This window comes from Panthera pardus, unplaced genomic scaffold, assembly GCF_024362965.1.
Source record: "Panthera pardus isolate Hobbes unplaced genomic scaffold, ASM2436296v1 HiC_scaffold_16, whole genome shotgun sequence".
In the NCBI taxonomy this organism is placed as follows: Eukaryota; Metazoa; Chordata; class Mammalia; order Carnivora; family Felidae; genus Panthera; species Panthera pardus.
This window is the reverse complement of record NW_026526721.1, coordinates 144750128-144763587: the sequence shown is the minus strand read 5'-3', so window position 1 is coordinate 144763587 and position 13460 is coordinate 144750128. Positions and strand designations below refer to the sequence as shown.

General features: G+C 38.0%; 1 protein-coding gene across 8 annotated transcripts in view; it reads right to left on the bottom strand.

The window, feature by feature from the left end:
* The window catches only part of RBMS3 (RNA binding motif single stranded interacting protein 3), a 1319689-nt gene that overhangs the window by 70043 nt on the left and 1236186 nt on the right, over positions 1-13460 (bottom strand). For all 8 annotated transcript variants that reach the window (XM_053903895.1, XM_053903896.1, XM_053903894.1 and 5 more), the window contains one exon: positions 3585-3695. In XM_053903895.1, coding sequence (XP_053759870.1) covers positions 3585-3695 — 111 coding nt within the window. The remainder of the gene's footprint in view (positions 1-3584; positions 3696-13460) is intronic.

The window sequence follows — 13460 nt, the reverse complement described above, 5'->3', positions numbered from 1 at the left end:
GCTTGCTTAAGGAAATCATGTTTGAATGAGAAGTTAAAAATGAAACCCTGGCTCAGCATCTTGTGAAAGAAAAGAAGAAGCAATGGCCAGAGACGTCAGAGAGAATGAGGAAAACAGTGGGCAGAAGTCACAAACTAAGAGGACTTAGGACAAACTGGTCTGATATTCAAATATAGGGAGGTTTTCTGTTAAAATGCAGATACTTAGCTTAATCTTAAAAAACTGGAAGGTGAGGCCACCTTCGGTCCTTATGTCCATGTAGCAATAACTGTCTAGAGTTGAGCTGGGGCTGCCCTTTTAGACAAGGCATCTGTGTCCCAGGCTGCCAAGGTACCCCCTCTCCCTACGACTGACTCCTCTAATACTCAGGCAGAGATGATGTTATCATCGCATGAAAATATCTCTAATTTAAAATATACTCTTCAATATAATGTGTATTTATATTGCATGACTATGGCTGTGACAAGAATAAGTGTAGACCAAATTTGATTATATATTTCTAGGGTTTCTTGCTTGAACTTAGTCAACTTTATTCATTCATGTGACCTAGTTGGTTTCTCTGGACTTTTGGGTTTACAACCCTGAAAGAATTAGAAGCTAAGTAATAGAAACTCGAAAGACATTAAGTGGTGCCAAATGAAATAGAGCAGGCCAGAGAGTTGTTCTATGGCCTTGGTGGTGTTCTACCCCCTTCTGGTGACCTGGACTAAATTCCCACGTTATGAAGCCACCGGAGATAGTGGGGGTAAGGGCAGCTCATTTGATAGGCATCTAGTGGGTGTCACACTGTATTAGGTATATTACATATATCATCCCACTTAATGCTCACAACACCACTGTGATGTAAATATTATTTTCCCCCTTGACGAAAGAGGAAATAAAAGTTCAGAGAGGTTAAGAAACCTAACATGCATAGCTAATAAGGGGCACAGCCAGGCTTTGAACTCAAGTTTACCTCCAATGCCCACTGTTCTTTCCGTAACACCAGCCTACCTTCCGAGCAGTAGATAAAACAATTGAAAAGATGCAGTAAGGTGGAGAAATTTGACTAAAAGAACCAATTAAAAAAAAAAAAAGAATCAATTTCAATTGCATAATATCCACTACAAATGCCAATCAAAAATTCAGATGAAAGGAATCTATGACAGCCTATCCAAGTATAAGACTGATAGTTTGAGAAAAGAGTATAACAGTATTCTGGACACTAAACATCAACAGAATAGTAATATTTTCTCTCTGCTTTTCCAGAGCCTTATGGAATTTTAACCCTTGACAAAATATCTGTTTACACAAAGTTTATGATGTACCTAAGCATGATTTAGTATAAATGTGAAGGGGGAAAAGAACGAAATAAAAAACAAAACTAGAAGAAATGTAGTGTTCAAAATAAGCCACCTGCTTAAAACTTCTGCTCTCGAAGAAAGGGGGGGAGTATATATTAAGTAATTTGGCTATTACTAGCTGGGCAAAAATTATGATCTCATGTGAATGTGTTCTTGTTGAAAATGCTCAAATACGAATCATACTTAATATATGTTATTGAATCAGCAACTATTGTAATTCTGAATCTATTCTACATATTTTAGCTTATTTTTCAACTCTCTAAAGGATTCAGTCATATTCTCAATGAACATAGCTCTTATATTTTTTCTAGTTGGCAAATTTGAACTTCAGCAACTCAGCTGGTTTTGCTTTTAATTCAAATGAGTAGGGTTTATACAGTGTTTGTGTACTTTGTGTTATAATTCACTCTTTTACCAGACCCTAGACTGTCGTTCAATATAGTAAGAGTGCATTACTTCACTTGTTCAGAATTTATGCTTTCAAGGAGAGGAAGGCTGATATGAAAGGAAGTCAACAGGGCGGACATGATAAACTTCAGTTTCTCCCAATAAACTTGGAAATTGCTTTGTTAATAAATGAGCCAAGTGAGTACAAATAACACTTACACCTTACTAAAAAATATCTCCCTGATGAAAATTAGCTGTACGACAATGTAGAGTTAAATGTAGTCTCAGACATGACATTTGAAAGCCTAGGTCAGAGACCTGAGAAATTATTTGATCCAACGACTTGCCTTCAGACAGGCAAGTCTCATCAACTGCTTTTTAGAAGTTCAGCAGCTGAAGTCTTCAAGATAGGTACTTTGTTTACGCTAATAAAACTGAATGTCTTTATTGAAACAATGTGACTCTTTCCTTTAGGTATATGGACTTTCTTCCTATTTAGAGCAAATTTTTGTGGGCTCAGTGGACATGTCAGAAACTTCTCACGTCCCCAAAAGCCTATGAGTCAACGCATCTATGTGACAAGGAAGCCATTGCTTTAAGGTGCCATTTCCCAAATACGGCCAGTGTACACAGATATTTGGAGATGAGGCTGGCATAACTGAGAAGAATCACAGAAGTGGTGACTAGAAGATATGGACTTAAAGTCACCGAGGCACATAAGTCAAAGGGCCCCCGTATAGCACTTTGCTCAGTACTTTAGCCAGATGGAGAGGGAAATCGAGACTGAAGAGATGATTTCCCCGAAGACAGAGTGAAAGGACAGTGCTCAATCAAGGTTTCAATTCAGTACTCCCAAATCCTGGTCCAGTGCTCTTTCTATAATAATTAAGCTGCCTCAATGACAAAAAAAAAAAAAAAAAAAGATTAAAAAAATTTCTACATCTTTAAAAAATGAAAAAATTATCTGCACTAACGTTTGTAAAAAATAAACCAATAGTGTCACATGAGAGATTGACTTTGATGTTTTCCATTATGACCTAAAATGATATTTAACCAAACTGTAGTATTCCAGGTTGTATTAGACATTTTCCCTCTTCGCCATTCGGGGAGTAGCCTTTGAACAGATTTTTAAAAATCAAATAAAATTTTGTTTATTATTTCAAATGCCTGGTTGATATAAATCAAGGCTGTAATAAGCATTTTTGCATTTTTTTATATACTTTAGTTCCCTAAGGAAAATAATGGGTAGTCAAAAATATCCCAACCTATTAAAAAAGATCAAGAACATTAGAATCCGTTCCTTTTTTTCAACATCATGTATGTCTACATATTCAAAACAAAGATGAAAAGAGCTGAATCATGTCAGGTTCTCAATTACTTTTCATTGATTTAAACACTGAAAGTAAATTAACAAGCTCTATGTATTAGTCATAGTCAAGGTTGGCCCCTGACTTATGAATGACCGGGGGATGATACATTAGCTGAAGTGGTAAGCATCTGGGAAAAGAAAACCAGGCTCAAGTGTATTATGTTACAAGTTCTAGATTTGCAGGTGCATTACACAGAGACACCTTTCCACAGACAGACATTATGCCTGGTACACTGTGTCATATGAACAAGAAGTAACTCAAATTTCAATGCCACACAGTGGAAACTTCAGCCTTGTCAACATGAATAAATGTGTCCCTATGCTGAATACGCATGCACAAGGCAGCTTATTCATAATGGAACCTGAAATGTGTGTTAGTCAACGGCACAGAGCCAGTGTTACCGATAATGCCAGTAACAACAGACAGCATTGCGTCTTATCGAAGAAGTCCAAGAAAACAAAACAAAACCAACTCTTCCACTCACCGTTCCTGTTGTGCCCAATGAAAGATGATTCATCTGTTGTGTCAGGGGGCCCATCATGTTTGCTGCCTGCATTGACATAGGATGGTCCATTGTCGGCGTAATCACAGCACCCTACAAGCACACACAATGTCCATCTGAAAACAGGTTCCACAAGGAAGAAAACTTAAAAAAAAATGAACACAGCGAACTGTCTCAACATCAAGTGCGCTTGCTTTTTAATGAAAAAAGCTAAGCTCAAGCATGTATGATTTTTACATCCACCCATGCCAGTTTGTGCTTGTCTAAATAGATAGCACTACTGACCTCCTTTTCCTCACATCTATATGTGTCTAAAATATTTATCATTTACAATTCTAACACTGAATATAGAATGTTACAAGATACCATATGTATCTTCTTTCATTGTTCTAAATACAAACTTCTCTAACTGAAAAATATTAATACTATGGAGGTTACCTAGTTTCTCATGATACTGAATAAGAGTAAGTTTTGGCTGATGCCTTTATCCATGATTTATAAGGTTAATCATTGATCACCTCTATACAATCTACTACCAGGAGAATAATGCTGGCTCAGATGAGTCTCTTGACTGGATCTCTTTGAAAGACAGATTAAAATCTAACATAAATGATATAAAAATTAGACCTACTGTTTTCCATGTTTTTTCCTCCTAATCTTTGACCTACTTTCTATCCGTGCTTTTGAAACAAGACAGAATACTGAACTCTGTTAAATGCTGCTCAAATGCAAGGCTGCTAAAATATTAGTGGAAAAAAAAAGGTCAAGCTTTTCATAAGGTGTTAGGAAAGGCCTACTTCTAGAATATGCTTTTTGATTTATTATAACTGTTGGGAATGCAAAAAGTAACCGACATTTTTAAACACTTCTGTTCATATACAAAGTTGCATGTAGATAGTAGAGCAAAGGGCAAGCCCTTTCCTTTCTTCATCCTACTTATTCTACCTTAATTGACTAGCCTGGAGAACAAAACAATATATTTTTTTTAATTGAAAAGCTAGGGCTGGATAGAATCTTTGGGATTTCAAAGCTGTATTTTAAAGATGGTAATACAGATAGAAGCTCATGGTATGGCAACTCATTTAAATACCTAGTGGTAATAAAATGATTATGTATCTGAATGCTATTTTTTTTTTCTGTAAACATTTTTCTCACTATGTGACGTTTTCCCCCCATATAAGTGAACATTTTGAAGAACGAAAACGAGGACAGATTCATGTGGATGGCAGGATCTCAGTTCCCAAATTACCCACAAGCAAATGTTTCTTAGAACGTTTCCTCAGGATGATCAATTCCTCATGGTATTTATTATCCAAATCTAATTTCCTGACTGTATCTGTTAAAAGATCAGGTTCTCACTCATCCTTCCTTTAGGGGCTCCCCTTCGTTAATATGGAGGGAGGACAGAAATTGAGCCAAATAGTTGGAAATGCTTGCTTTTCAGAGCCAACATCATTTACAAGGACATGTGCACACGAGCTAGCATCAATCAGAAAAAAATATGTTATTTTATAGGTCTGTAGCTTATAAATACGCATCCTGTTCATTTTTGTTGTTTTGTCTTGGTGCATCCATGAACTGTCATTCATCGGTACGCTTCTTGAATTAAGAGACATAATAAGATAAGCTTTTACTTAATTTTTCTTTTTCTTCCTGCTGCCTGAATTTCTTTAAACAAAACCAGCTTACTTTTTCCTTAGAAAACAACAACAACAAAAATTCTGGCCCTTATTTCTGGTATTTGTTGTGCTAGACCAGCAGTAAACACTTTAAGAAGAACCTGCTCCTTCTTAAATCACTTAGGGATAAACTATAGAAAAACCTCAGAGCAAAGACAAAGTCCTAAAGCATTGTTTTTCAAGCAAGAAGTGGCATTTTTCACAACATTCTAATCCTTAGCAGGTGCAAGACTTCAATACTGTTCCTGAACTTGAAACTTAGACTACCTTCTTAGAACATTGCCCCTAGAAGTTCCAGCAGCTAAACTGCCACCATCCCAGACACCCCTCAATTGTCATCAGCTTGCTGTAGCTACATAAAGGATTGTTCATCATAAATCAGAGATAAAGAACGAATTGTGTTTGGCGGAAAAACTTCCTTCTCTGTGCCCTAGAGGCGACCTCATTCTCCAGTGGGGCAAGAGGTAGACTTTAGTCTTTGTTTGGGAGGCAGTATGCAAATGAGATATGTGAGCATATGACAGAGGAATCAAAATCCATGCATGAAAAGAATAGAAGGACTGAACTGCCTGCATTTGGAATTAATTTAGGAAGGATTGTCTGGACTCCTCAGAATCCTTTCTCGTCAAGTGTTTGGGGACTCATTTGATTACAGATGACACAGAGTGAGTGTTGCTTCTGTGGACAAACCAGAAACTGACAATCAAAGGGAAGAGTAGGAAGAGATTTCTCATAATTTGGAATTGTACATAGCAGCAGTAGGCATAAAGTGGAAAACAATTAAGGGAAACATTCCTTTCCTAACCAGGCCATTTATTGCAAATAAATGAACAATAAAATAAGGATTCTTGGAGAAGGACATGTGTGAACATGCATTCTTGTTCATATTCAGGAAACATGTTCAATGAAGAAAGGATTCCTGCAAATTATTAAGAACATAGATTCCTTAATAGTTTCAAGGGATGAAAGAAATTTACAATCAGTGGGTAAATCATAAGTAGTAGACAGGAACCCCTTGGAGAGACTTTACTGGGGACAAACAACTTAGAGGGTTTGAAGTACAGGTTATCTATAATCAAGACAGGTGTTTGTCAGCCACTTTGCTCATCAAAGATTACAGAATCTCCTCTGTGTTGTGCAGGGCATTAAACAAAAGAAAACAAAACAAAACAAGGAAGAGAGAAAGAAAAAAGAACAAAAAACCCTTATGTTTCTTAAGGCAAAGCTAGTGCCCCCAACCGTAACTGTGCCTCATGGAATATACTGTCACATCCATTCTTATCCAATGCATTTAAGCCATAGATTGAAGAGGGTTTTGTGACAGATGTTGCCAACACATTAAGAGTAATTTCGTTTACTCCAAATGTATAGAATGTGCTATCTGACAGAGTTCACTTGGCAAATGGCAAAGCAAGAGGAAACAGATTTTTCATTTTAGCATCTCCGGATGTCTGGGCTTGTTCAATGTTTAAGCTGCAGAGAAAAATTCTGTAACATGCTATAATTCCACTAAAAAGCACAATGACCAAACAGCTGATGGGAATGTCTGGTCTATTGTAGCCACTGTCTCTGCAAAAACAAAGCTGTTCACACTCAAGAGATGTGGGGCGGATCTGGTCGCCCTAGTTCTGAAATAAACAATTTCAGCAGTATTTCGGACAAAGTTCCCAAAGATCACTGATGTAGAGTAAACGCATCTGAACTGAGGCCAGAAAAGCATCTGTGTTGTGAACCTTCCGCCAATAGTTTAAGGAATGTTAAGTCTTGGAGAGTTCATGAGTATTTGAATTTCTCAACTGAATTACAGGATCGGTGTGAAATCAGGGGAAACATGTGCAAGCTCTCCCCACTCAAGAGCACACACAGTGGGCTATACTCAGGGCAGAACACAGAGGGCAAGGAGAAGAGTTACCTCTATGAATACACCTGTGAGTGTTAGTGTTCTAGACCAGTGCCACGTCAAGGGTGATCCGTGGCCTGGCAGCACGAGCAGACCGAGAATTGGAATTAGGATCTCTGAGCTTTCGGGTCTTGAAATCTGTGTTTCCACAAGCTTTCCAGTGGCTTCTGGTGTCCCCTGAAGTTTGAGAAGTGTGCTCTTGCCTATAAACTACTACCGTATAGGCCAATGTCATAGATACAATGTCTTAGGTATAGACACGTGGTTTTATTTTATTTATACTGTTACCCGATTATTTGCTTGATACCAATGTTGCGATAGGGCATGATTATAGCCATAATAACATTACATCTTAATTAAAAATGCAAAAAGGTCAAGCCCGAATTTTTGATGAGCTGCAATGGGGCCACTGTCTGAATAATTCAAGTCTAATCCTGATGACCTGGCACGTCTCCATTTGACCAGTGTGGCTTACGCTGTAGCATATTTGAGAATTTACCCTATTTGGAACCTTAGTAAACCTTGAGCTCGAAACCATAATAATGTAAAAGGTAAGAAAACTATTCGAATCATGTAAGTGACAAAAAAGAAAAGGAAAGAAAAGAAATACCACTCTCTTTTTTTCTCTTTCTCATGTCTAGAAGCCTTAGGTCGAACTGTTGGTGGTCCATTGCACACTCTTTTCCTATGGTGACTTATGCAAAACTCTAAGGCTTTTTAATAGTAATCCTTCAACATGACTTTAAAAACCATGGTTTAAGGTCACTTATCTTCTTTCTCATCTGTATATTTTCTGCTTCTCTGTCAGTTTCCAATATTTCTAGAATAAACATGCAGTCAATTCTGTGTCCACCAACCCTATTTCAGCACATGTAAAACGGAGTGCGGAGAATAATACGAGCCCACAAGGAAACTGGTTAGCAACAATAATTTCATAATATAAATAGCATGAAGGTATATCATTTAACTCGGGGGAAAAGCTACCCACCTGCAGTGTCCTGCAATGTTGGTGTGCGACATTCCTTTTTTTATTTATTTTTTAGTGTTTATTCATTTTTGAGAGAGAGACAGAACACGAGTGGGGGAGGGGCAGAAAGAGAGGGAGACACAGAATCTGAAACAGGCTCTAGGCTCCTAGCTGTCAGCACAGAGCCCGACGCGGGGCTTGAACTCACAAATGGTGAGACCATGACCTGAGCCGAAGTCGGATACTCAACTGAATGAGCCCCCCAGGCACCCCAACATTCCTTATAGCATATGTACAGATGTTTAATATTTTCATCTGTTTATGTTGTCATGTTTTTCTTTTTATTGTTTCTTTTTATTATTTCCTTCCTTCCTCCCTTCCTTCCTTCCTTCCTTCCTTCCTTCCTTTCTCTCTTTCTTTCTTTCGGCAGGTGCTTGGCATGGTTTAGGAAAGGCTGCTGCATAAAGAAAACAAAAAGGGAGCAGGAAAGGCCTCCATCTTTAGAACACTCATTAATCCTCAACTATCTTGATAAATTTCAACTGGCTTGGAGGGAGCAGTCTGACTTTTCAAACAATTATGTCTGAAACCCAAAAAGCTGTGGTGAAGCTGGTGGACAGGACTTCAACCGTGAAAGCATTTGCAAGTGACCTCTGACAAATGTTGGAGGTATGGAAAAATGGCGAATAACCATGGTTAAGCCAAAAGCCATGCTGCCCCAGGACCCCATTTTAGCACTGAAGCGCTTCCTTTTTGTTATTATTCTCTTAATATTTTCCATCTAAGGGGCAAGGGTCATGTTTACATACCTTTTATCATCCTTATAAATAAGAATTGCAAGCTCTAGGTACTCAAAACAGTTTTCATGTATTAATATTATATATCAGCACCACTTGTTCAGTTGAATTAAAAATAGCTAACATTTACTGATTTTTTTTATTTAGATTGGTCATACTAAAGGGCCTACATCACATCTGCCTGTTCACCACTATCTTATTGCTGTCTACAGTTTGAAGCATATGATGCCTGCTTCAGAAATAGTGGTTGGAAGAATGATAGAAGAGCAGAACTCTAAATCAAAGCATACTTAAAACACTACCTTGAGATTTCTCATCAAAATGGGGCCATCCAAAGATTTGGAGAAAACCTGTTCTCACAAGGGGCAGTTCAGTTTTAAAATGATGGTCTGCCTCACCGATATGTGCGTTTGTTAATATCATCAACCACCATTTCCTTAAAGATGAGATCTGAAATTAACTTGTAAAAGGTTCTACCAATGTCACCATAGCATATTAATAGGAATTTTTAAAATAAAAAGTATCTGTGTATGTGAATATACCAGTGGTTCTCAACAAAAGGAAATTTTACATTGTCTGGAAGGGACATTTGGCAATGTTGGGAGATATTTTTGGTTGTCACCTTGGGGAAGGGTAGTATTGATACCTAGTGGGTAGAGAGGCCACTGAAGTCACATCCTACAACATGCAGGACAGCTCTCCACAGCAAAGGATTAGCCAGCTGGAAACATCTTTAGTGTTGAGATTTAGAGACCTTGGTATAAATGTGTATGTATGTATGTATGTGAATGCTTTTATACACACACACACACACACACACACACACACACACACACACACCATGCATACAAAATGAGGAAGTTGTGAAACTGCAGTAATTAGAAAAAGAGTATTAATCCACTTTCTGCTTTCTACCACTAACAGCAAACTTTAGATTTTATGCTGAGATTTTATTTATGATATAAACCAATTTCTTAAAGATCAGACATCTAAATCGATTGCCCAAATCCTATAATTCACCAATGAAAGGAGGCAAGACTATTATGTGACTTTCAATGGCTATATGAGTATTTTTGAGTTCAAATTTATGCTACTATTTATTTTGGAAATATGGCTAACAAGAGCTGAGTTTCTCTTTCCTAAGTTAGACTCAATTCAATTGGCATAATAGTTGGACTGCTTCCTAGAGATGTGTAGCTGTGGGCTAGAGGTATCATATTTGGAAGTAGGGCATTTTACATTGCTCTGTAGTCAATTTAAAAGAGTTGTGTACATAGGTTTTGTAATGAGAGAATATCTATTCACTGTAAAGATAGATTTTTTTCTACTCTTAAATATTCTTAATTTCATGTTGCTTTTTGACTCAGTTACCATTAATTGGAAGTGTTTTTTTTTTAATATGTAGGATTAAAAGACACCAAAAACCAAATTAGTTTTTTACAATTGAGTCCCCTTTAAAAGAATCCTAATTATATACCATGCCTATTCAACTGTGAATAATGGTTTCAATTATTGGTTAAGTACCTATTTATACAATAGTGTCATTCTGAATGAGAATATAAATATGTCACATTGAAGTATTTCTTACCGAAGCAGGTATATAGATAATTAGAATTCTCAACAATGCTTTACTGAATTCTTTAGAGTTTTACACTTAAACTAAAGAAATTTGTTCAGCAGTGACTTTTGATGTTTTCAACAAGCTTCTTTAGAATTCTAATAGAGCAAGATGGCTTTTAAATATGCTACATTATTGAGAGAAAGTTGAAAATTTGAAGACTTTGGGCCCTGATGTCAAGTGGTTTTGCTGACTGTGAAATAGAACAATTAGTTCCTTCGTCATTGAAGATTTACACCTGGCTAAAATTATAAAAGGCATTTCATAATGCAGGTGGGCTATCATATTCTTTTCCTTTCAGATGTCTTACTTAAAGAGATCATAGTCGCTGAGCCAATGGAAACATTAAGTGTGCATAGAAGGATCCTGGGGTCTCTTAGGTGAGTTTCTTATGATTTCAGCAGCAATGGGTAGATTGGCATTCATCAACCTTCTATTCCACTCACCTAATCAGTGCGTGGCTCTCAGCTAGGGGGCATGTACCACATACAAACACGTGTGCCATACAAATCCATGATCACAGAGATGTGGTATAGACATGACAAAACCACATTATCTTTGTGGAAAAACTAATGGTACAATCTAAACCATTCGTCTTCACTATGAAGGGCTCCTGTGGTTATATGCCTTCCTCACACAGACATCCAGGTCCAAAATTAGTTTCAAGAGACTTGAGGGGAAAAAATGGGGTGCCTGGGTGGCTCAGTTGGTTGAGCATCTGACTCGTGATTTTGGCTCAGGTCATCATTCCAGGGTCATGAGATTGAGTCCCAAGTTGGGCTCTGCACTTGAGCACAGAGCCTGCTTGGGATTCTCTCTCTCTCCCTCTGCCCCCTCCCCTGCTTGCTCTCTCTCTCTCTCAAATAAAAAAATAAATAAAATAAAGAGATGTGAGAAGAAAAAATTAAAGACCACAAAGATATCATATTTACCAATAATATTATTAATTATAATATATTTCACCATCTTTACTACTTTTTAAGATACAAAGAACCCCCCCCCCCATATCTGCTCACCAAATATATTACATAGTAGAAAATTATATTAGACATATGGAGGACAGCTCTTAACCATTTTCCTATGTTAACAATGGTAACAACAACAACAAAAATGCATATCCCTTTAAAGATAAGCAGAACTGATTTTTTTGTTGTTGTTGGTTGGTGTTCCACGGGTGATATGGGGAAAATCATGTCAAACCGCCTTTTCTACTAAAATACAGCCTAGCTCACATTTTTATACCTGAGTTAGCATCTTGAAAAATACTATTTCACAGTAGGAATGTTGCATGTGGAGGACACTGGTACTGTTAAGCCAATGGCGATTGTAAGTTAACGTGTAACAGAAGGGAAGGAGGAAATAGGGCAATTCGGTGATGGAAACAAAATATTTCCCATTCCTCTTTTCCTATACAGAAGCCATTTAGGCTGAATGGACAATAGGGTCACCCATGCGAACGTGCCCCCCACTCTGTTTCCACATTATCTGAGCCCAAACGAAGGCTCATCTAGGTAGGTCCAGGACGTCCTTTTTGCCCTAGTACATCCACTCTGTAAAGATCACATGGCTTCCAATTTACATTTCCTGTCTAGTTCCCCAAGACTATCCACATGAAGCCTCTCCCCTCCCCACACTGAACTACTCATCTTCCTCTGACCCATCTTGCTTGCTCACCCTTGGTGTCTTTGCCCGAAGTCCTGGGCACTAACAGCAGCTTTGCGTGCGTGCTCTAAGATTCTTACCAAATGCTACATTCTAGGGAACATCTCTTGCGTCTGACCCAGGTTGTTGGCCATTTGTTCCTCTCTTCTTTCACAACTTTTGGCACATGCCTTGACCACGATCATACTTTATTTCTCCTCTGGGTTGTTTTAACTGTGCCGTTCATGATGTTTTATGTATTTTCGAGTGGTTCCAAAGCCTGGCACCGTGGAGATCACGAAACAGGTTGTCATGGAGCCAAAAGACTAAATGAGCGAATGGCACTTTTTTATTAGCCAAGGCTCCCACGTCTTTGAAGGGATGCAAAACAGTAACCGCTACTCCATGCTCAAATTGGACAAGAGGATGCCCAAAACAGAAGCACCGTCTTGATTGGAAACTGGATGGTCCTTAAAAATCCACCCATCCACGCTTTCCTTTAAAATGTCCCTGTCTGACCACTGCCACCTTGATGTTCTTGTCATCGAGTATGAGAATTCCCAGGTTCTAAAAGCCACACACTACCCAGGGAAATTTAATGTTGGAGTTCACCACTCGATTTCCATCCTTTGGAAGAATTCTATGTACCTGAATCAATGCTACAAAGTTTCTTTTATATATCGCAGCCAAGGCACACAGCCACCAATGCAGTGTAAGCTCTTTTCTTAGGGCTTTCCTGTGCCACAAACTGTTTTAAGAGCCATATATCTGCCCAAGATTCTTGTCAGACCTTGTGATGGGATAAGAGAAGAAATGCTTTATTCACTTGTACACCAATCACTTTGTATACCTCCACGTAGATTTTCAAATGCAGAGAGTTTAAGATGCCCGTCAGAAGCAGTATTCCAGGCCAGTCTTCTTCCAAATGATAAAGCAAATAGGGTTCCCAGCAGATGTCTGAATATTTATGGGCAGGATCTTTTGTCCGGTAAAATGTTTACCTCGCTTTAACTAGCACTCAGGACCGGGAGCTGTCATAAAGCTTCTCATTAAAATCTTCTCCTTACTGACAAACAGGCCAAAAAAAAAAAAAAACAAAAAAACAAAAAAACAAAAAAACAAACAAACAAAAAAAAACAATAAAAAAATAAAAGCTGGTTGCAAATCATTGTCAAGGTCTTGTAGGATCCTATTGGTGAGTGGGCCTGGGAAATCATTTCTCAAACCACAGGAGTGATCAAGAGGAAAAGTTGCCT